Source organism: Argentina silus (genome assembly GCF_951799395.1).
Source record: "Argentina silus genome assembly, chromosome: 3".
Classification (NCBI taxonomy): Eukaryota; Metazoa; Chordata; class Actinopteri; order Argentiniformes; family Argentinidae; genus Argentina; species Argentina silus.
Genome location: NC_139657.1, coordinates 11,310,610 through 11,332,413, shown reverse-complemented (window position 1 = coordinate 11,332,413; position 21,804 = coordinate 11,310,610). Strand labels below are relative to the sequence as shown.

Sequence of the window (21,804 nt, the reverse complement as noted above, 5' to 3'; positions counted from 1 at the left end):
TGTGTGTAATGATGAAGGTGTTTAAACGTGTTGGATTTGTTTTGCACGGTCTGAATTTGCTGTATTTACAGACCTGCCTGTGATGATGAAAACTGTGTCCTAACAGATGAAATGAAGCTCAAGAGATAGCCAACACAGGGTAAGAGAGGGCATGTACAGGTAGGACCCCTGCAGTGGTGACTGTATGCCTGCCTGCTCATAACCCCCTGCCTGTGTTTGTACCAGGGGAGGCTGGTAGAGGTAGGAATCGGAGGACAGCCTCATTGCAACGCATGGAACGGAATGAGGAATGAGGAAACACACTGTGTTTGAGACCATTCCTCATTCCATTCCTTGCCTTAAAATGAGCCCGTCCTCCGATTTTTTTTTGCCTCCATCCAGCCTCCCCTGGTTCGTACTGTGAGTGACACCTACCTGCAGACATCAACACAAACGCGGAGAACAGGGCGATCTCATCCTCAGACAGGTGCATAGAACACAAGTTCTTCCCAAACTCAAAGACGGAGCTGATCAAGTCGTCACAGCCTGCCGACAGCAAAGGACACAGAGACAGGGGTTGGGGATGAGGCAGACCAAAGAGCAAGTTTCACTCTTGATCTTTATTGGGAGAGAGGCACACAGGCGGAGGAGCAGTACTCTGACAGCACAGGGAACGTCGAAGGCATAACAGGCAATGCTTTTACTGAGTTTCCCTCCCAGACTAGTCGCATTTGGCAGTTGGGTGGTGTTATGCAACCCAGAATGAGGTCGCTAATGAGTCTTTTAGTTAAATCAATTATTGGGGATTCACAGAGACAGGCTGATGCCAGTGCAGCTCTGGAGCCCCATCACTCTGCTGCCTCCCCTGCTCCGGGCCCCTCTCTCTCTCTCCCTCTCTCTCTCTCTCTCTCTCTGGAGCACAGAGGACACTGGGATTCTTGTTAGAGAGGTCACACTCATGACACTGAATAAGACAGCATTGTTCCTCATCATACACACAAAACACACACACACACACACCGAATTATGCACACATGCACGTGCGCACAGACACACACACACACACACACACACACACACACACACACACACACACACACACACACACACACACACCTGTTCAAATGTATTCATTCATTTGGAGAATACACCGTGGAGAGTATTAGTAATGTCATAGCATTCAAACACATGCTATTTGCTTCCACCTGAGATATTCATTGTATGCCTAACTTTGGGTGAGGGTTTTGATGTAACTCTGCCAAAAGGCACTCAAGCTGGCTTTATTTATCCCACCCTAACAGGAGCCACATGCAGTAGTGATTCAGTAACATCTCTATTCTGCCACATGCATCGTCTGGGGAGAGGAGAGAGCCAGGTGAGGCAGGGATGAGTGTTCAGAGTTAGCTTCCTGGCACTCAGCAATGGTGGAACATAAAGACATATTCCAGCTCTCACTGTTATATAAAGCTCAAGCAAACAAGTAGTAACACTCACACACACACACACACACACACACACACACACACACACACACACACACACACACATACACACACAAACAAAAACAAACCAAAACAAACAAATACACACACAGCAACGGAGACACTAATAGCTGTACACACTTAGGCCACTTACCTAATGACTTAAACACATCGGGCCCAGCGTACTTTCCATCAAAATAGACTGTGTTGTTCTGCGAATCGAAGGCACGGCACATTCTCACAAACACAACCTCCAAAGAGCCTGCAGAGGAAACAAGAAATGTCACGCTAAATCTGGAGTACTGCCCCACCACAGTTACCACTGCAGTTACTACTGTAGCTGCGGGCCAAGCCTCGGTCTGTAGGGGCAAAAACACACTGTTACAGCTGTATGCTAAGCGTACAATAGCGCCGCGATAGCTTAGCATATTTGTGTGCGCTTTTAGCAATTCCGTGATTTGTTTGTGTGTTCTACCCCCCCTCTTCCTCTTTCAACAGACAATCACATCGCATTCGTAACATCCAATCCTTGATTCACGACACAAAACTCTGATGAGTAAATAAATTGTATGTGTAATACATATATTGTATATATTCAAAAATGTTAGACAAAATCCACCCAATGACGAGACATCCGGTTATGCTTTAGGCTGTGTGGGACTGGATTAGGGGATAAAGGGATGTAATATAAGCTATTACTGTGCTTTATGAAATGGCACTGGTTTAATATGTCACGTTAGACAAGGGATCTCTGACAGCATTTCATTATTCATATTGGCAGTGCGAACACAAATAAAACCCAGGAAAAGTGAAATAGATACCCACGGGAGGTTAATGTGTTTGTTTGTGTGTGTGTGTGTGTGTGTGTGTGTGTGAGAGAGAGAGAGAGGAGGCAGCCGTGATGGCAGCTACTGTGGTGTCTCAGCTCAGGAACATACAGTAGCCTCTCTAATGCTTATCCAATGCTGTGTGTGTGTGTGTGTGTGCGCGCGGGTGAGTATGTGTATGTTAATATTATGATTCACTGTTATTATTATTATTATTATTATTATTGTTATTATTGAATTGTCACTGACTTAGTACTTTAATGTATTGTTTACGTTGCCTTATTGCCTGTTGTGAAATTGTTATTATTATTATTATTATTATTATTCTCCTTGATATTTCACTGCATCGTTGAGAGGGTGAGCTCGTCACAAGCATTTCATTGTTCCGTTTGTACTGTATCTGTACGCTGTGAATATGATAAATAAACTTTTGATTTGATTTTGTGTGTGTGTGTGTGTGTGTGTAGGTGTGTGTGTGTGTGTGTAGGTGTGTGTGTGTGTATCAGAGGGGCAGAGAGGAAATAGGCAGGGTGGAGTCTCCTCTCTCTCCCCCTGACACAGTCAGTCTGAGAGGGAGGCTTTGTGTAGTCAGGTCAGCTACGCCCTTGTGACAAAGCCAGAGGGGGGGTGGAGGGGGTGAGGGTGGGTGAGTGCGGGGGGGGGGGGGGTTGACGACGGCAGTGGGCCGTGTTGACGGGCTGTCATACCTGCTTTCAGCAGCACTATCTGATCGTTCTGACACAGCTCCATGAAGCCGTCGATGCGCTTGGCAAACTCCACCACGTACTGAATGGCCTCCGTTATTTTGATAGCGCACAGCTGCCACATGACCTCCCGAGGCTAGAGGAGACGAGAGGAGGAATGAAAAGGGTTATCTGCTGTAAAAATGGATCTGATGACTGTGGCGGTTGTGTTGTGTTAAACAGTGAGGTAGGGTAACGCAGCTCTAGTTTGTAGACTACTGTGTTGTTGTGTTTAACAATGAGGTAGGGTAATGCAGTTCTAATATGTAGACTACTGTGTTGTGTTTAACAGTGAGGTGGGGTAAGGCAGCTCTAGTTTGTAGACTACTGTGTTGTTGTGTTTAACAGTGAGGTGGGGTAACGCAGCTCTAGTATATGTAGACTACTGTGTTGTGTTTAACAGTGAGGTGGGGTAACGCAGCTCTAGTTTGTAGACTACTGTGTTGTTGTGTTGAACAGTGATGTGGGGTAACGCACCTCTAGTATATGTAGACTACTGTGTTGTGTTTAACAGTGAGGTGGGTTAACGCAGCTCTAGTTTGGAGACTACTGTGTTGTTTTGCACCTTGTTCTGGTAGCTCTCCATCTCCTCCTGCAGGAAGGCCTGCCAGGTCATCTGCTGCAGCTCCTCTCTCAGGTACTGACACGTCTCCATGTGGGACTTGGAGATGTTCTGGGCCAGGTGCTCTGCAACACAACCAACAACAATACTGTCAGACCTGAACGCAGCTCACAGGTGGCTGCGTGCGTGTGCGCTCGTGTGCGTATGTGTGTGTGTGTGTGTGTGTGTGTGTGTGTGGAGGGAAGACAGTGATGGAATACAACTGTATACCGTGTGTGTGTGTGTGTGTGTGCGTGTGTGTGTGTGTGTGTGTGTGTGTGTGTGTTTGAGGGTATGTGAGGACCTCACAGATGAACTGCGCCACAGGAAAAGACAATTTATTTACCGAGCTCGCAACAAGAATGAGAGGGTGTGGGCTTTTTTTTTTTTGACTGGGGAAGAGGCTTGTTGACATTTCCTTTTACTGCCTCCAGGAAGCTCATAGCTGAGGGTTCAGCCAAACTCAATCTAGCTATGACACAAATGTAGTGGGAGGAGGGGGGGGGGGGCGGGGGGTACGGGCTGCCTGCACCATATTACTCATTGCAGCAAAGGTCACATTTGCTTCTTCGAGAAATATTGAGTATAGAAATTAAAATCGTTTTGAAAACACATCTGTTAAAAGGAGTTCCAAGGCACAGGGGAGCCTAAAAAAAATGATTTCCCCAGACGCGTGCCCTGCTGGATCCTGATTGGCCCTAATTAATGGAAACTAATTACAAAAAAAGAGGCTCTTTTAATGAGTGTTGGAGATGAGTCTCCAACCTCCTGCTATTTTAAGCAACCTTTGTGTCGTTTGCCCCACGGTTGAGTTCCTCTCCCCCCCCCCCCTCCTTCCCCTCCTCCTCCTCATCCCCCCTCCACCCCCCACACCCCCCACCCCGTGTTCCTCACCTAGCTCAGCCATGGACACTGTGGGGGAAGTCTCCCCGTTGGTGAAGGAGCAGTAGGGGAAGAAGCCGGAGCCCGGGGCAAAGTCGCAGATGGGCTCGGGCTTGATGCCGTTGATGTCCAGGCCGGACTGGTCGGGGGACGGCTGGATGTCCAGGTAGAAGCTGCTGACCGCTGAGTCGGGCTTGCTGCCGTCGGGGGTGTGGCCGTCCATGTAGCCGCTGAGGTCGTCGTGGAGCTCCGTGAGGCCGTTGGCTGAGAGGCCGTAGGTGGGCGTGAGGGGCTCGGCCTCGCCGGGCTGCTGCTGGTGCTCGCGCTGCTGCTGCTGCAGCCGGTGCTTCTGCACCTCGGCGTACAGGCTGTCCCGCTGCTTCTTCGACATGCGCCCAAACTTCACCGCTGTGGGGAGGAGAGAGAGGGAGAGAGAGAGAGAGAGAGAGAGAGAGAGAGAGAGAGAGAGAGAGAGATAGGCAGAGAGTTAGGCAGTGTCTTGAGAGACACTCCTTTCAATGACACACTCGCGCACACGCACACACACGCACACACACACACACACACACACACACACACACACACACACACACACACACGCGCGCGCGCACACGTGATCACTGTGGTGGACCACTCCAGCTTAGCCCGACCGCAAGGAAGAGAGGAGACTTAGTTGTTTCAGAGAAAGGTATTAGCGGAGCAGAGAGAATGACTTAAGTGATCTTCTGAATACCTACACGAGGTCTGCTGGGAAAGCCACCTACTGTACAGCAGAGCTGTGACTCACAGCTTACAGGCCACTCAGATGTGAGACAGCCTGAATTCCTGCCTACGACTTCATAGAGAGAGACAGACTAAACAGAGCTAGTCCAGAGAGTCCCCGGCCCTGGGCCACTGTTCTGCTCTGGGGGGTCTGGCAGTGTGTCAGGCGGCCCCTGTGTGTGTGTGTGTGTGTGTGTGTGCATGCGTGTGGACAGAGTGGAAAGTGAGCAGAGCGGAGCAGAAGGGGAGCGCAGGCAGATGGGCTCTGGTGTGCTGAGTGAAGGCAGGAGTCACCTTGGCCTGTCCTGATTGTGTGTGTGTGTGTGTGTGTGTGTGTGTGTGTGTGTGTGTGTGTGTGTGTGTGTGAGAGAGAGAGAGAGAGAGAGAGGAGCCAGGCAAGGATAGGCTCTGAAGGCATGGCCTGATTACAGGTTTCCTATCAGGGGCCTGCTCTGCTCTGCACTGCTCTGATCCACACAGACCAGCCCCAGGACTAGCCTCAGTATGGCCCAGCCCTACAGGCCCTGCAGGCGCGGGGCGGGGGGGGGGGGGGGGATGATGGTCCTCCACCACAGACACCTCACCTGTGTGCTCCCATTACCGCGCCTCACCTGCGCCATCAGCACTAATGAAACCTCCTAATGAACCTCCGTTCATCAAAGCCACTTTCTGTCTCGCCAGCCAACTTACCCCCCAGACGGCCAACGATCACGCCACCTTCCCTCACCTGCTACCACTACCAGTGGAATGTTCCTCGTGCTCGTACGAACGCGCGTCTCATACCGTTCCTCGTTCCGTTCCACGCATTACCGATGGGCCCGTCCTCCGATGTCTGCCCTCCTCCAGCCTCCCCTTGGTGTCCACATACTAGGACATAAACCTGGGCCCTGGCCTCTGTCACTACCCACTCGTCTCTAACCGTTTTGAACGTGACGATTTTCGCTGAAGCGGCTATCCCCTCATGTCGAACTGACACGACGGCCTATTCCGTTGCTCTCGACGACAACATCCTATTTGACTTTCACGTCCTGTACTCTATATATATATATATACACACAGCGTTTGTGAAACCGTTCCTCGTTCCATTGCGTGCGTTACGATGACCCCCGTCCTCCGATTGTCTACCTCCAACAGCCTCCCCCAACCGCTGTATTCCCCTTCCTAAAGTAGAGTAGAGTCCTCTTGCTGGCTCAGTTGGTAGAGCGTGGCGCTAACAACGCTTAGGTTGTGGGTTCGTTTCCCGCTGGGACCATATGTGTATACTGAAAAATGGATGCACACTCACTGCAATGTAAGTCGCTTTGGATAAAAGCGTCAGCTAAATGGCATATATACACTCACTGAGCACTTTATTAGGAAAACATGTACACCTTCTCATGGTGGAATGGTGTGGGGAATGTTTTCTTGGCACACTTTTGGCTCGTTAATACCAATCAATCATCGCTTGAATGCCACAGCCTATTTGAGTATTGTTGCTGACCATGTGCATCCCTTCATGACCACAATTTACCCATCTTCTAATGGCTACTTCCAGCATGATAATACTCCATGTCACAAAGCAAAGGTCGTCTCAAACTGGGTTCATGAACATGACAATGAGTTCAGTGTTCTTCAGTGGCCTTCCCAGTCACCGGATCTGAATCCAATAGAACACCTTTGGGATGTGGTAGAACGGGAGATTCACAGCTTGAAAGTGCACCTGAAAAATCTGCAGGAATTGCGTGATGCAATCATGTCATCATGGACCAGAATCTCAAAGGAATGTTTCCAACATCTTGTGGAATCAATGCCACGAAGAATTGAGGCTGTTTTGAGAGCAAAGGGAGGCCTTACCCAGTATTAGTACAGTGTTCCTAATAAAGGGAGGCCCTACCCAGTATTAGTATAGTGTTCCTAATAAAGGGAGGTCCTACCCAGTATTAGTATAGTGTTCCTAATAAAGGGAGGTCCTACCCAGTATTAGTATAGTGTTCCTAATAAAGGGAGGCCCTATCCAGTATTAGTATAGTGTTCCTAATAAAGTGCTCAGTGAGTGTATAAATATATACTGTATATATTAGTCCAGTACGTACCGTCCCGTGACATGCCCACTGCCAGACACTTCTGCAGCCGGCAGTGCTGGCACCGGTTGCGGCTGGTGCGGTCGATCATGCAGTTCTTCTGACGGGGGCAGGAGTAGGCAGCATTGCTCTGCTGACTCCTCCTGAAGAAGCCCTGCACAGGAGACAGACAAGGAAAGACAGACATGCTGCTTTACAACAAGGAAACCACAAGATGTCATGTTGCGTTCAATGACTCAAATGGCTCAGGAGCCGTTTAGGAGTTACCTACTCTAAACATTGACACGACAGGATGGGTACTGTTGTTATGACTGTACTATTATGGGGTGCTGTTATTATGAGGGTAGTTATTGAGAGTGATTTCTGACATGATATTGTTTGCGGGGGGGGGGGTAACTGCACCTGCCTGCCCTTTTGCCCTCCTGTACCACTCACAAAGTGCCCTCCTGGATGGTGAAAACATGGTTGTCAGTGCCCCACATACGCACACACACACACGTGCACGCACGCACGCGCCCTTCCATAAGTCTGTGCAGGCCCTCCCAGGGTCTGGTGTTGTGGTATGATGGTAAAGGTAGACAGTATTTTTCTTTGGCCAGGGTGTTATTAGTGTTGATTAACGCAGCTCCAACACGTGCGGCGTTAACAAATGGCACACGCAAACCCATTTGATTCCTCATCCTTTGACTTAATGAATTGATTCCAGCACATCATTAACATGCCCCACTCCACTGCTCCATACACATATGTCTTAATTAGCTGCTCATTGGCTGTTTAATTACAAGAAAACAGCTGACAGCTGCCAAGTTGCTTTATAATGGCAGCCATTACGGAAGCGGAGTATAACTGCTGGTGACAAGCAGCACTCTTTAATAATGCTGTGATTTATGGTCCAAACTCTTGTACTCGCACATATCATTAAATGCCTCTCTGCCTGGAGTAATTAGCAATCATTAAAGATACATTTCAGCAGTTTATTCTTCAGCGTTTTGTTTCTCTCCCTAACTCCTGTGTGTATGTGTGTGTGTGTGCGTGTGTGTGTGTGTGTGTGCGCGTGTGTGTGTGTGTGTGTCTGTGTGTGTGTGCGTGTGTGTGTGCTTGCGTGTGTGTGTGTGTGTGTGTGTGTGTGAGTGAGGGAGAGAAGCGCTCCTAGGAGCAGCAGCTGAAAAGAGCCCCTGTCTCTCACACAGCACAGGAGGCAAACAGCAAAGGTGCAGTCTGTCTGAGGAATACTAATGAATGGTCTGGTGACAACCAAGTGAAACAAGAATACACCATAAGCACAACATTCCCCCTCACTCTGAATGGGTGGGTATATTTTGAAACAGTACAAAATCTAGCTTGAATAAAAGTGACACAATGTTGCAAACAGCCAACTAAACACTCTAATTCAAAGCACTTCCCTTTTGATGTTTTTATTTCAAGAAAAAGCAGGCTGCGGCTGAACCCAAAAAAACATGGACAAAACCGTGTCCCTAGGAGGGTGAGGGAGAGGCGGAGTACAAGGCAGGGAAGTGACTTTGTCCTGCTTGTTGTGGAGTCGTGTGATGTCCTTTGTGTAGCTTGACCACTTTAATGATGGTGCTCTCTCTCTCTCTCTCTCTCTCTCTCTCTCTCTCTGTGTGTGTGTTGTTTACAAAATCTTTTCAAAAGTTAATAGAGATGCATTGATCTGATACTGTGCATAGCTACCTGGACGATATTGACGTCAAATGCTGGATCAGGAAGTGCAGATAGGGAATGCTATTTACTGATCCGATGCCATGACGCAAATGGTTGTGTAAACTTGCTAAAGACACGCGTCGTCGACTTGCCGGCTGCACAGCTGAGATGACATGTAAGTGTGGTGTCAACATAACAACCCTATCTGCGGCCGGAAATCACGCTTCAGACAGACACCACTTATTTATTCCTATTTATTTTGAATGTGCAGTTTTTGACTCCGTTGCAGCTGCAATTTACTCATTAAAAGTCCAGCCATGTATAAGCTATTCAAGTATGCTGCTAAGACTTTATTTGTGAAACTTCAGATCGCTGTTCATAAAAGAAAGTTGTAGAGCATCATTAATTCACGTTGTATGTATTTCTTCTCCTGCAATGTTATGAAATGGGGTTTTTAATCAATAAGTTAACGTTTCCCTGTTTGAGCATAGCGTTTACTGTTTTAAGACGGACAATCGTGATGCCAAGCATCGCACATCCACACACAGAGCTTGTCTGCAGCTGTTAAAAAAAAAAAAAAAAAGAGCTTTTTATCAGATCGGTACTCCGTATCGGCTGGTACTCAAAGTTCTGTACCCGGAATCGGTCCCGGCAATGAACAAGTGATATCGGTGCATCCCTAAAAGTTCCACAACATTTTTCAAAAGCCGTTGCTTTCTAAGTGTCTCTCTTGCTTCCTCCGATTTCTTTATCTCTCTCACTCTTCTCCCTCACACCCCCACATGTTCATTTTCTGGGGTTCTTACCTTACAGCCTTCACATGTTATCACTCCGTAATGGATGCCTGATGATTTGTCTCCACAGATCTTGCAGGGAATTATTTCGATTTGAGCTGGAGGGAAGAAAAGGAGAGAGAGAGAGAGAGAGAGAGAGAGAGAGAGAGAGAAAAAAAATCAAATCAACATTTTGCTGTCACACAAGTCACAGTACAACACCTTCTCCATAGATGCATGTTGGTGGTACATGAAAGAGCACTGTGCTTCAAGAAACATCTCATCCCGGTACCTTTGAATACTCTTCTACACAACATTAACTGATTATTCACTGCTGAGTCGTGCATGAGTGGAGGAGGCCATTTTGCAGTCCTCACAGAGCCACCAGCCAACCACTGTAAACGTGGTGTCAATTTACACAGAACGCACAACTTATTTAAGGAAAAAAAGCCCCAGCACGCCACAAACCCCATTACACTACCCCAATGGTAAAACTAGTACTGTATGACAAAGGCCTTCATTCACCCATACGACTAGACTTATATCCCCCTGGTGGGAAACTATAGTTCATGTCGGCTCTTAAAACTTCAAAACCCTTAAAACCCCAGCAGTAAATCCACTCCAGCCACAAAGAAGGATAACATTCCCACTGCGCTGGTTAGTGGCTATGAGGCCTATAGAGTGGTAAGGGGAGGAGGACGCTGCTGTAATGCTGTAACGTACAGAACAGTTCAGTCAGGGCTGTATTGAGTGTGAGGCTGCTGACAGGCCTGTGATTCACCAGCGGTAGAGGACACAGGCATGGGGGGGAGGGGGGAGGGGGCAGGGGGAGGGGGGGACAGGCCTCATCCATCCTTGGCCTTCTGGTACGAGAGAGAGAGAAGACCACAGGGCAGCGCAAACACAACACACAGGCGTTTGAGGCCACAGAACTCCCAGTCTGTTCCCCGGCTCTCAGCTTTATCATCACCGCAGTCACTGACGCAAACGTCTCTTTCTCTCTCTCTCTCTCTCGCTGCCCTTTATCTCTCTCTCTCTCTCTCTCTCTCTCTCTCTCTCTACAGAGATCTCTATCACACAGCCCTCCTCCTGCACATCGCCATCATCTCAGCGCCGCCGACGCCAAAGCGTGCCGCGACGTCAGACGAACCACTCTTGACTATCTGATCTAAAATCAAGGGAAGATCACCTCGGGATGCTACCCTACTAGTGTAGGGCCTCCCAGCTATTCTGTACACACACACACACACACACACACACACACACACACACACACACACACACACACACACACACACACACACACACACACAGAGCTCTATCACACTTCAGCATGTACCGCATGTGGTACTTTGTCTGTCCTTACCAGTCATTCCAAACAGATACCTATAGCACGGGCGCTCATATGTCAAAGTCGAACATCGGTCTGTCCCACAGGTTTCGAAATCAGGCCCGACTGTGTCTGTCTGTGAGCGTATGGTGGTGTGTGGTGTGTCCCCCCCGCCCCCCCCCCCCCCCGCCTCCAGTCCACAGTAGGAGCTCTGTATTGCCTCGATACACCTCACCTTAACATCCCCACCAATCCCTTCAAATGAATTTGATCACATCAAATCGGCCTTTGCTGTGGCTCAATCCAGGGGACTTAGTCCATTTAATCAGCTTCCTGGGAGCTTTTGTTGTGTCATGTGGATAATGTCAGTGTCCCTGAGGCATACCCAGGGGAGGCTCTTTTGCACTGAGCCGCTGATCCACTCACGGCCTCCCCTCTCACGGCGTCCCTGTTTCTCTCTCTCTCTCTCTCTCTCTCTCTCTCTCTTTCTCTCTGTTTCTCTCTCTCCCTCTCTACCTCCCAGTCCCCCAGTCTCCCATCCATTCAGGAATCTCTGTTAGCGACCGGTGGAGACACGACCTCAGCCTGCTGTAAACAGGGAATTAGCCTATATACATCTCAGTCCAACAACAACAACAAAAAAGACAAAAAAACTAGGAACAAAGGGGGGAGGCAGAGGCACACGGCACAGTCAGATCTCGTACGCAACAAACAGCTCGGATGAGATGTGCAATGGAGGCTAATGCACCCAGGTCTGCCCGAGATTGTAGTTACAGAGAAACAACTAACCAGGAGCCACGCTTTTTCGCTGAGAAGGGGCGGGGGTGTGTGTGTGTGTGTGTGTGTGTGTGTGTGGGGGGGGGGGGGGGGGGGTTACTTTATAATTAATCGTTGTGAGTTTTTTTTTTTCTCCCTGCATTGTGTCGAGTCTGTAGTTGTTGTTTTGGTTATCTCCTCCTGAACATTGGCATTATGGGCAGTGCTCTCCCATTGTTTGTGTTTGTGTTCTCCCTGCATGAGCATTAGCGGTGCAGTGTGTTTCGACTCCTTTAGCATTTTCAGCCTCATTACTTACATAATTTGTTCTGACATGCACTCACAACAACTGAAGCGTGCTGTAATTAGGGCTGGCTGTGGTTGTGGTGGTGGTGGTGGTGGTAGAGATACAAGGGGCGGTGGGGGGAGGGGGGGCTGCGATGGCGCACCCTGGCCATTGGGTGGCAGTGCAGGCCCATGACTGCGGTCGCACCCTCTGAACCAAGCTTTCCACCAACACACCCCCCCCCCATCACCCAGCCCCCCCCATCCCTATCTAACCCAACCCACAGGCTCCAGGCTCTGAGCTCCAGCCTCCAGGCTTAGGCTGCTGCTGCTGTTGCTGCTGCTGCTGCTGCTAGCCTCCTCCCCCACCCCCACCCCCCACCCCTCCCCCAGCGAAGCTCCGAGATGCCTTCATCTCCCCCTGAAGAGGCAGGGCTGGCTGGGAGCTCGCTCAGGCCTGACAGAGGCTGTGCCACATCAGGTGAAGGCAGTGGGAGCAGAAACGGCAGGGCGCCTGGCCGGGCAGAGCTAAGCCGGGCACACACAGATGAGCATGCCTCACAAAGCCCTATCTGCAGGATAGGGAGGACCTGAGTGCACACAGCCTCACCAGCTACTGCATCTGTATCGAACACCCTCTCAGTCCTCCTCCACCACCATCATCATCATCACCATCAACACCACCAAACAGGCCTCTGGATGCACTGTTCACTCAACAGTGAAACATTGTTTTGTCACCAGCCTGCCTGGCTAAGGTAGGCACTTTGTGTACATTTGTATAGAAAGAGAAAAAGACTGGGGTCATTTCCATATTTTCCACCGTGGAATAAGCTGCTTTCTGAGGGAGAAGGATCGCGAATGAATACCGAATCGTGACATAACGAAGATCAAATACGCCTAAGTCACCTAGGTCCAATCGTTTAAGGCAATATTCGGGTATGAATGTGCAAACCGCTCTCCTGAATGCCTCGTCCAACTCCCCCCCCTCCCCCCCCTGCCTTCTGCCAGACCACACTCGAGATACGGAGTGAGTGGTTTAAAAATGAATTCACACAGGGGAGGTCGTCAAACAGAAAAGGGGGCCTGTACTTAAGCACTCCAGATCTGGGAGTCAATATCTATTGACACACGAGCCGTGGTGTTAACCGCCCTCTCTGTGTGAGGCAGGCGGCCAGCTGCCTGGCCTCGCCTGGGCTTGACCAGTGCACTGCCGCTGATCCCATTCACCGCGCCTGCCCGCCTCCCTGCCTCCCTGCCTCTGCCCGCCTGCCTGCCAGGCAGCCCTGCCCGCTCTGTTTACCACATCAAAGCCAGGCACACTGAGACGGGCAGCCATGCTAAAGCCCATCTCAGCATCCTCCCCTTCCTCACAGTGCTGTGAGATGGCCTCGGCACACATCAAAGAGAGGGAGAGAGAGTGGTGGGAGAGAGGGAGAGAGAGAGAGTGAGTGAGAGAGAAAGAGAGAGAGAGAGAGAGAGAGAGAGAGGGGACCTGCTGGGACGCCCAGATAATGTGTGAATCACACCGCAGCATATTCACACCATTACAAAATACCCATCAACATAAGGCCTGAACAGGGATAATGACTAATGTCCTCGGTGGAGGATCAAACCCTGGTGAGGGCTGCTTTGACAATGGTGATGGAGCATGGGGAGAGGGTCTGTGTAGTGGTCTCATGTACCGTCACTGGGTACAGCTTGTTCGAGGGGCTCTGTCTGTCTGTCTGTCTGTATGTATGCCTATCTGTCTGTCTGTCTGTCTGTATGCCTACCTGTCTGTATGTATGCCTACCTGTCTGTATGTATGCCTATCTGTCTGTCTGTCTGTCTGCCTGTCTGTCTGTCTGTCTGTCTGCCTGCCTGTCTGTCTGCCTGTCTGTCTGTTTGCCTGTGCCTGTCTGTCTGTCTGTCTGTCTGTCTGTCTGTCTGTCTGCCTCCCTGCCTGTGTGTCTATCTGCCTCCCTGCCTGTCTGTCTGTGTGTCTATCTGCCTCCCTGCCTGTCTGTCTGTCTGACAGTCTGTGACCGTTGCTCTGCGGTTCAAGGACACTGATTCACACACAAGGAGGCCCTTCGGAGAGGATGACGTGTCACTCAGAGCACATGTACAATGGAGGAGGCCAAGCCCTGTCTGTGTGCCCCTCTGCCCTTCACTGTGTACTCCACAGCCTCCCCAGATCTTCCCTCTCTGGAATACTGGAGCACTCTCACTTATTATCAAAAGGCCTAGGAAACGGACAGAAAATAGTCAAAGGAATAAAACAGAGAAGGTTTTCTGGGTTTGCCTTACGCATGCTAACGGCTCATCGGGAACCTGTCATAGCTTACTGCCTTCCTGTACAGCTTTAGCGCTGACATAAGCACCACAAAGACAAGTCATTGTCAGACCGAGCACTTTTACTCCTGTGCCTCGCTAAAATGCGCGATTGCTTCATTTGTACCTGAAGAGCATTCATTTGGGAGAACTAGAAAAAGGGAGATGTTGACAAAAATCTATTGAAGGGTGTGTGAAATATTTAAAAAGGTGGATTGTTTTGGCAGCAGCGATGTTCTGATACGAGCGGTTGATGTTGTATAGCGACCCGTACTCAGCGTCGACGGGCTTGTTTTGGAGATACGCTCCCAGTCATCTCCTGAGGTAAACACTAGCATTAGCACCTTCAGATTCCCTAATGATGTGCCTTTCAGGGCCTGACTTTCTTCACAACCGTGCGATCCCAGATCTCACACAAGCAAAGCAATTTCTTATTTTTTTCTTTTTTCGGGGGAACTAAAGATTTACTATGAAAACTGAATCTGTGCAAGCCAGTGGAAATATTGAAAACGATAAATCACGACAGAAAAAAAAAAAGAAATCGCACTCGTTATTCCAACTGAGCTCACATTTTCCTGAACCACTGGACGACTGACATAACCTCAGAGGATTAAGATTATCCCAAACATTACAAGGCCGTCGTCATAATGCTGAAACATTTAACCCGTTACTGGGCTACGCCACTGCTATTCGATAGCTAGGGTAATGAGCACCAAATGCTGATCTGTAGATGACTATTGAGATGTACTGTACTGTATTGTCCACATCAACCGTTTCTGTCGGCGTTGTGATGTAATGATCGATAAGGGTATGTTTTGTGGTAATGTACAGCAGATGATCGATGAATGACAGGCTGCAGTGATAGATATGGGCTTGTTGTCAAGGTCCATTATGGATGTGGTTCTGACTGCAACCCATTTGGAGAGAGAGAGAGGGAGAGAGAGAGAGAGAGAGAGAGAGAGAGAGAGAGATGGCTCTGGATAGAGTCTCTGCTTGTTGTTCTGTGTGTGGTGTGGAGGGGGGGGGGGGGGGGGGGGGGATGTGAGTGTGTGTGTTGACAGCTGTCAGTGACCAAATGACGCAAGCCAGTGGGCTCATGTTGGAGATTATGTAAGTGATTGGACAGCGATGCTAGGCCTGTGTACAGGGCAGCATTATGGGCAGATTAACAATGGCTCTCCAATCCAGCAAACAGGGACAAATAAGAGTTTAATCAAATTCTCCTCTTAAACATTTCACAACATGACAACGGGACAAATGTTGAAAAAGGACACGTGATTACTGACGAGCCTATCGTACGATACGATACAATAATCTGTTGGTACAATCTCTAAAAAGAGAGTGTTTACGCTGACAACATACGATTTTAAAGGGCAAATAGAGCGAGGTGGCAAGTGCACCATAAGCACATTTTTTTAATTCCATGATTTGCTCCTGTTTACCCTGTCAGATTAATTTGCCCCTTTGGCAGTTGAGATCAGCTGTGTCTTGATCAAAACAGGAGTGGTTTCTAAATGGATCCTCATGGAAGTCACATGGAGAACAGGGGAGGCTGGGTGGAGGCAGGAATCAGAGGAGGGGCTCATTGTAATGCATGGAACGGAATGAGGAACGGTATCAAACACAGCTTACGCCCCGTCCCTCCGATGTCTACCTCCCCAGCCTCCACTGACAGAGAAGCAGCCATAGAGAAACAGACAGACTAACAAGATCTCAAATCTCAAATCCTGCCTCTTTTCATCTGCCAAGGCTCTGCTGTCATGTTGTCGTGTAACAGAACATAATGTGCTCTTTTTTTTTTTTTTTTTATTCCCAATTGCACGGCAGAAGAAAGGTTATTTGAATGTCAGTGGCAAAGGACAGACGTGGTACAGAGCACAGACAGAATAGTATAAATGTGTTATTTGTTTAGGGACCGGAGCCTGTTGGCTGATTACCATGAGGCTGTCCTCATGACATTTACTTCCGTGTAGCTGCTCAGAGATAACACTCTCACGCACATTCACCTGCACACGCAAAACCCTGTATCATCATTTTAAACTGCCTCCGTTCCAAAAAACAAAAAAAAACAGCTGAAGTCATCACAATATTTTGACCACCAGGAGTAAAACAGAGAAAAAAGAAAGAAAGAAAAAAAAACACCTAATAGATATGGTGCATTTTTGATGTCTCTGTCTACGTTGCCTCCCGCTAATTCCTAGCTATCAATTGCCAGGCTGAGCTGTGATCCCACATCACTCGAGACCAGCCGCTCTATTGGAGGAGATACAGTATCCCATCTTTGGTGGAACAGTTCTGCACTTTCCTATTATTCCTGTGTAGCAGCAGAAGTGAAGTGACTTTGCTAAAAAGCCCAGGTCTGGACGCTTCGCCCTGGGCTGCTTTCTCGGGTGAACTCATGCGTGTGTCTCTGTGTTTGTTTGTGTGTGGGGCGGCCATTAATATTTCAACACCGCCCCAGTCAAGATGCCTGTACAACACAGCAGTGTTTCTCCCCCCCCCCCCTCTGTATTTACTTGACTGCCTTATTGAAATGCATTCTGACACCCTCAATGCGGGGGGAGCAGGAGAGAGAGAGGGGAGGAAGAGTATTCCCAAACCGCAGCACAAGACATCTCTCTCCATGTCTTCCTCTCTGCCAGCGGAACAGTAATTTGGGCACTAATTTATGTGTTGTTGTGGCAAAGATTGACGAGCTTCCTGACTGGGAGTCTGTGCGCTTGTACTCTGGGGGAAACAACAAAAGCCTGGGTTTACTGAGCAGACGAGCGGCGTGAAGGGGAGCATGTGTGAGGCGCTCCCCTCCCCTCCCCACCCCTCCCTTCCCCTCCCCTTCCCCTCCCTAGCACGCCCGCCCGCCCTCCCCACCTGAGCTCCCCTCTCTCTCCTCCCCTCCACCCCCCCTCCCCCCTCCTCCCCCCTCCTCCCTCTGATCAGTGACAGGTGAAGCTGTGCCCCGATGCAGGGGACTCCAGTGCCACAGGGCACGCCCCCTCTCTCCCTGTCACTGTGTGTGTGTGTGAGTGTGTGTGTGTGTGTGTGTCCCAGAGGAGAGCAAGAACAGTAGGGAGAGGAGGCTCACTGCGTGCTCTGATGCCACAACACAGTCAATCTGGAGACTCTGCACTCACTTGTGCATTCTGCCTGCCTCTGGTCCTAGTTAGTCATAGAGGGAGCCAGGGGAGTTGAAGAAATACCTGAGCTGCAAAAAAAAATGTATTAAGAGGGTTTGCTTCAGCGATATGGTCAAGCTCAAGGCCCTTTTTTTTTAATAACACACTGTGTCGTAGGCCGTCACCACATCTAAGAATGCACACGGTGCATTGTTGTTGTTATGTTAGCGCAAATATGGCAAAGGCATGGCGCCGGACTTCACCGGAAAAATCCAAAATCACTGAGGCTGAAATCACAGAGGACCAATTGATTGACTGCTTCAGGAGCTGCTGCTGCTAGGCTGCGCTACCGTTTGAATTTAGAGCTAGGAGGGGAGGGCCGTCTCCTGCTTTTGAACCCTTGGCGTGGCCACTTGAGCTGAGCAGGCCGTGGTTAAAGCCTTTGATTGAGGCTTCTTGTCGACAGAGTGGCTCAGTTAAGCACCTCTCTGCCCTCCCCCCCCCCCCGCCCCCCCCCTTATCCCTGCAGGGAGGCCAACCCAATGCAGACTGGCATAGAAACACACAGGAAAAAAAAAAAAAAACATAAATAATGAAACCCTCAAAACATCCACTGCAATTACTCGCAAGAAACCTTTACATAACAACAAAGGGGCTTGTTCTATTGCACAAGGGAATTCACTACTGCCACGACTTACCACTTTCTCTCTCCCGCACTGTAATTGCTGTATTAGTATGCAACTCTGTAAGAAGCGTGACTGCTGCTGTGCTGTATTGAATATTATCGTATTCACTATAAGACTCTTCTCTACACAAATGCTACACTAACATACAGCAGACTGACACCCGAACAACGTCCTGTGGGATCTGCGGTACACGATGATCGACATCTACTGTACTGTAGAATGCGTGTGGTACTGAGTCTGTGTGTGGTACATGTGTGCGGTATGAATGGGTGTGTGTGTGTGTGTATGTGGTGGAGAGCGTGTACAGTATATGACTGCGGCCTACTGGGATGTGCCTATGGCAGACGGTGTGTGTGTGAGAGCCTGTCCCTCAGTAAGGGCGTAGGGGAGGGGAGGGGAGGGGAGGGGGGTGGGGCTGGATGTCTCAGCTCAGACTGATGCTCGGGGTCAGTGGGTCAGAGGCACAGAGCCAGAACACACATGGAAAGCAGGGAGAATACTTCAGCTGACACTAATTGTCCCTCTGTGCTCTCCTTAGGAAAACAGGGTTCCACACAATGCAGGCCGGCGGCCCTTTCCAGATAGTAATCATGAGCTTGATTTGCTCCATCAGAGAGGGGTGCTCAGCATGAGTCTGGAATGATGAAGGGCAGCTGACATGCAGTGGATCCTACATTGAAGTGTAGTGCTGATGTATATTTAAGCAAAAAACGCTTGTTTAAAGAGGCAATCTTGGATTGGTACAGTACATACATACATACAATTTTTTACTTTTAAATTAAGGATATATAGCCATTGATTCATGAAGAACTGCATTGGTTTGTAAACAATGCAATCGTAAACAAACACTGTATAGCTTTAAAACATGGTTAAAACGATCATTTTTATTTAATAGATGGTCAGTTCAGACATCCATTGCTCTGTCTATGAGTTTGATAGTGTTTTCATTTCTCCAGCCCCATCCCTGTTCCGAAAAAGTGGCGCTGAGACCGCTTTGTTATTGTTTGAATCCCAGATTGCCCCTTTAATAACGTAAAAACAGGGTCCATCCATAACATCTGTAGTTAAATACAGTATAAAGTGCAAGTGAAATATCAACAGGTGTTCAGTAAACACAAATGATGTCGCGCCCCTCCTCGTGTGAATTGGTGACAATTATTCAAACGTATGTTTTGTGGATTAACGGGAGAGAAAATAAAAACAACGATCACAATTATGTCAGATTATGGACAGTTTGACAGGGAGATGTATTGACTGCAAGACTTACTTTTTTATAGGCAGACGAGGGACATGTATAATGATATAAGTCTCGTTGGACTATACTGTAACATCATGGTTGATGTCAATTCATTGACTGTGAAAGAGGTTCATCGCTCCACTCTTTTCTACCATTTACACTGATGCAAACGGTCTCTCTACAGCAGGCATGTACAGTACAGTAAGACGCTATTAGGGCATTTGTTCAAAGTTTGGACTAATTAACAGAAATTCTAATGGCCAATTATTCTTCTACAATGCATCAACTGCAATTTCGGAACATGAGAACATGAGCTTTGCCTGTAGAAATATACAGTCATTCATTCTATTTCTATGCTTTTGCCCTCCCTACCCTCAGCTCCACTACTACACAATAACAGTTGTCTTCGTGGCTTTCACAGACAAATCAAACAACATTCACTCGGTGTGTCACACTACTAACTATATTATCTGTTTAAGGTACATGACATGTTCCACGGTGTGAGCTGTGCTCTACTCCGAGGTCAACAATCAGCCTGCTGCCGGGAAGACGTGGAGGTGATGCTTAGCAGAAAAATAAACACTGTTTCAAAGATGAAAGAATACAGTCGTCCTTAATACGGTCGGTTGAAGAACTCTGCTCCCGTAATTGAATTTGAATGAGATACAAAAAAAGGTGCGTTGTGAAAAGGCGTGGTGGAGCGGCTGCTTTGAACGAGACCTTGAATAATGTCGTCTGTGCTTGAAGCAGTGGATGTTATTCTATATCAATGTCTCTCTTAACTGTACACTGCAGAGCTGATGAGCAGAATCACACCACCTCTGCCACTCTTCCTGAAGGTCCTACGCGCTCGCTCATCAACAGTGAAAGAGCAGGAGAGGACAGGCGTGATGAATGACATCAGTGGCGAGCCGATACTTCCAGGGACGTGTGATTGAGACAAATGGGGCTTGTTACATTAGCAGGGATACTGAATCCTGCCTGCTCACAGATCCAGGAGAGATAGAGCTGAAACTAGAGGCACCCAACCTTTCCAGAGATCATGCTGTGTCATGGGACCTCAGAAAGAGAGCTTTCTCAACCAGCCTGGTTCACTGGGCCCAGTCACTGTCCCACTGCTTTTCAGCTCACACCTTTGTCTTTCCCCACCCAATGCTAGCCCTATTCAGACACCCACCCTGCCCTACAAAGCTTGGTCCTCTCCTGCAGGTGCAGAGAGGAAAATAAACTGAAAAAGAGAGATAGAGAGACACACACACACACACACACACACACACACACACACACACACACACACACACACAAACACAAACACACACACTTAGCAATACATAAATGTCCCGTCTCTATTAGTGTCTAAACTAACTATGAACATTTCCATCATGCACCATTTATCTTTAATGATACTAAATGTGCAAAAATGATTTGACTGAAAACAGTTGATTGCCAACATGTTAAATACTTACTCCTAATGAAATTTGTAAGGCATTTGAAAAATCAATCTATTTATTCCATTTTGCCCTTGGCAGTGTCTGGCTGATTACTTCCAAATGAATCACCACACATACGAGTGGGCTGAGTGGCTCCTTATCATTGTGGCAACCACGGTTATTACTAATACTGTATGATCACAATGTATTTAAGGGTAAATATCATGCTGTAAGCATTCAATCATTTCAGTTAATTTACTTTTCAGACATTCAAAGCACATTGCACAAATCCAATCCCTTTTCCTGCTCTTCTCTAGTTCGAGCAGCCTGTCTGAAAGCCATTCCTAGATAACAGGGGAGTATGGGAAGTGTCTGCTGCCACACAGAGTTCACAGACTGCTTACAGAGTGAGGCACGGTCCCCCTGCACCACTGTTTTCATAGCCCTACAAGCACTGGCCTGGTTTTGTTTAACATGGCAAGATTAAGCAGCCATGCGCAAAGCATGCTTCTGTCTTCTCTGCAGGCTTATTGTGCAGACAGGGGGCCAGAGCAGAGCAGAGCAGAGCAGAGCAGAGCAGAGTGCTTGCTCGCTAGCTGCTACCTTTGGGTGAACCTGCTTCAGTGACTGCCGGTGAATGTGCTGTGGTGCTCTAATCCCAGGCAAATAAATAAGTGCCAAGATTAATGATTGCATAAACACATCCCAAAAGCCCTGGCATAATAATCAGCTCTTCAGACCCATTCTGCTCTTATGCAAAGGCTCTTAGAGTCAGCTGACAGGCTGCAAATCCCTCCCGCCTCTCCGCAAAACCGGGAAGCACCGCGGCCATGCTTTGTTGCTTCATTAACGGCAGGAAGCAGTCGATACTTTCCACTGGAGAC

At 48.5% G+C, this 21,804-nt stretch overlaps 1 protein-coding gene across 3 annotated transcripts in view; it reads right to left on the bottom strand.

The window, feature by feature from the left end:
* Positions 1-21,804, bottom strand: part of roraa (RAR-related orphan receptor A, paralog a) — a 178,132-nt gene that overhangs the window by 903 nt on the left and 155,425 nt on the right. For all 3 annotated transcript variants that reach the window (XM_083667276.1, XM_083667277.1, XM_083667278.1), the window contains 7 exons: positions 9,804-9,889; positions 7,348-7,489; positions 4,526-4,921; positions 3,596-3,717; positions 2,995-3,127; positions 1,615-1,722; positions 415-525 (listed from right to left, as the gene is read on the bottom strand). In XM_083667276.1, the coding sequence (XP_083523402.1) occupies positions 415-525; positions 1,615-1,722; positions 2,995-3,127; positions 3,596-3,717; positions 4,526-4,921; positions 7,348-7,489; positions 9,804-9,889 (1,098 nt within the window). The remainder of the gene's footprint in view (positions 1-414; positions 526-1,614; positions 1,723-2,994; positions 3,128-3,595; positions 3,718-4,525; positions 4,922-7,347; positions 7,490-9,803; positions 9,890-21,804) is intronic.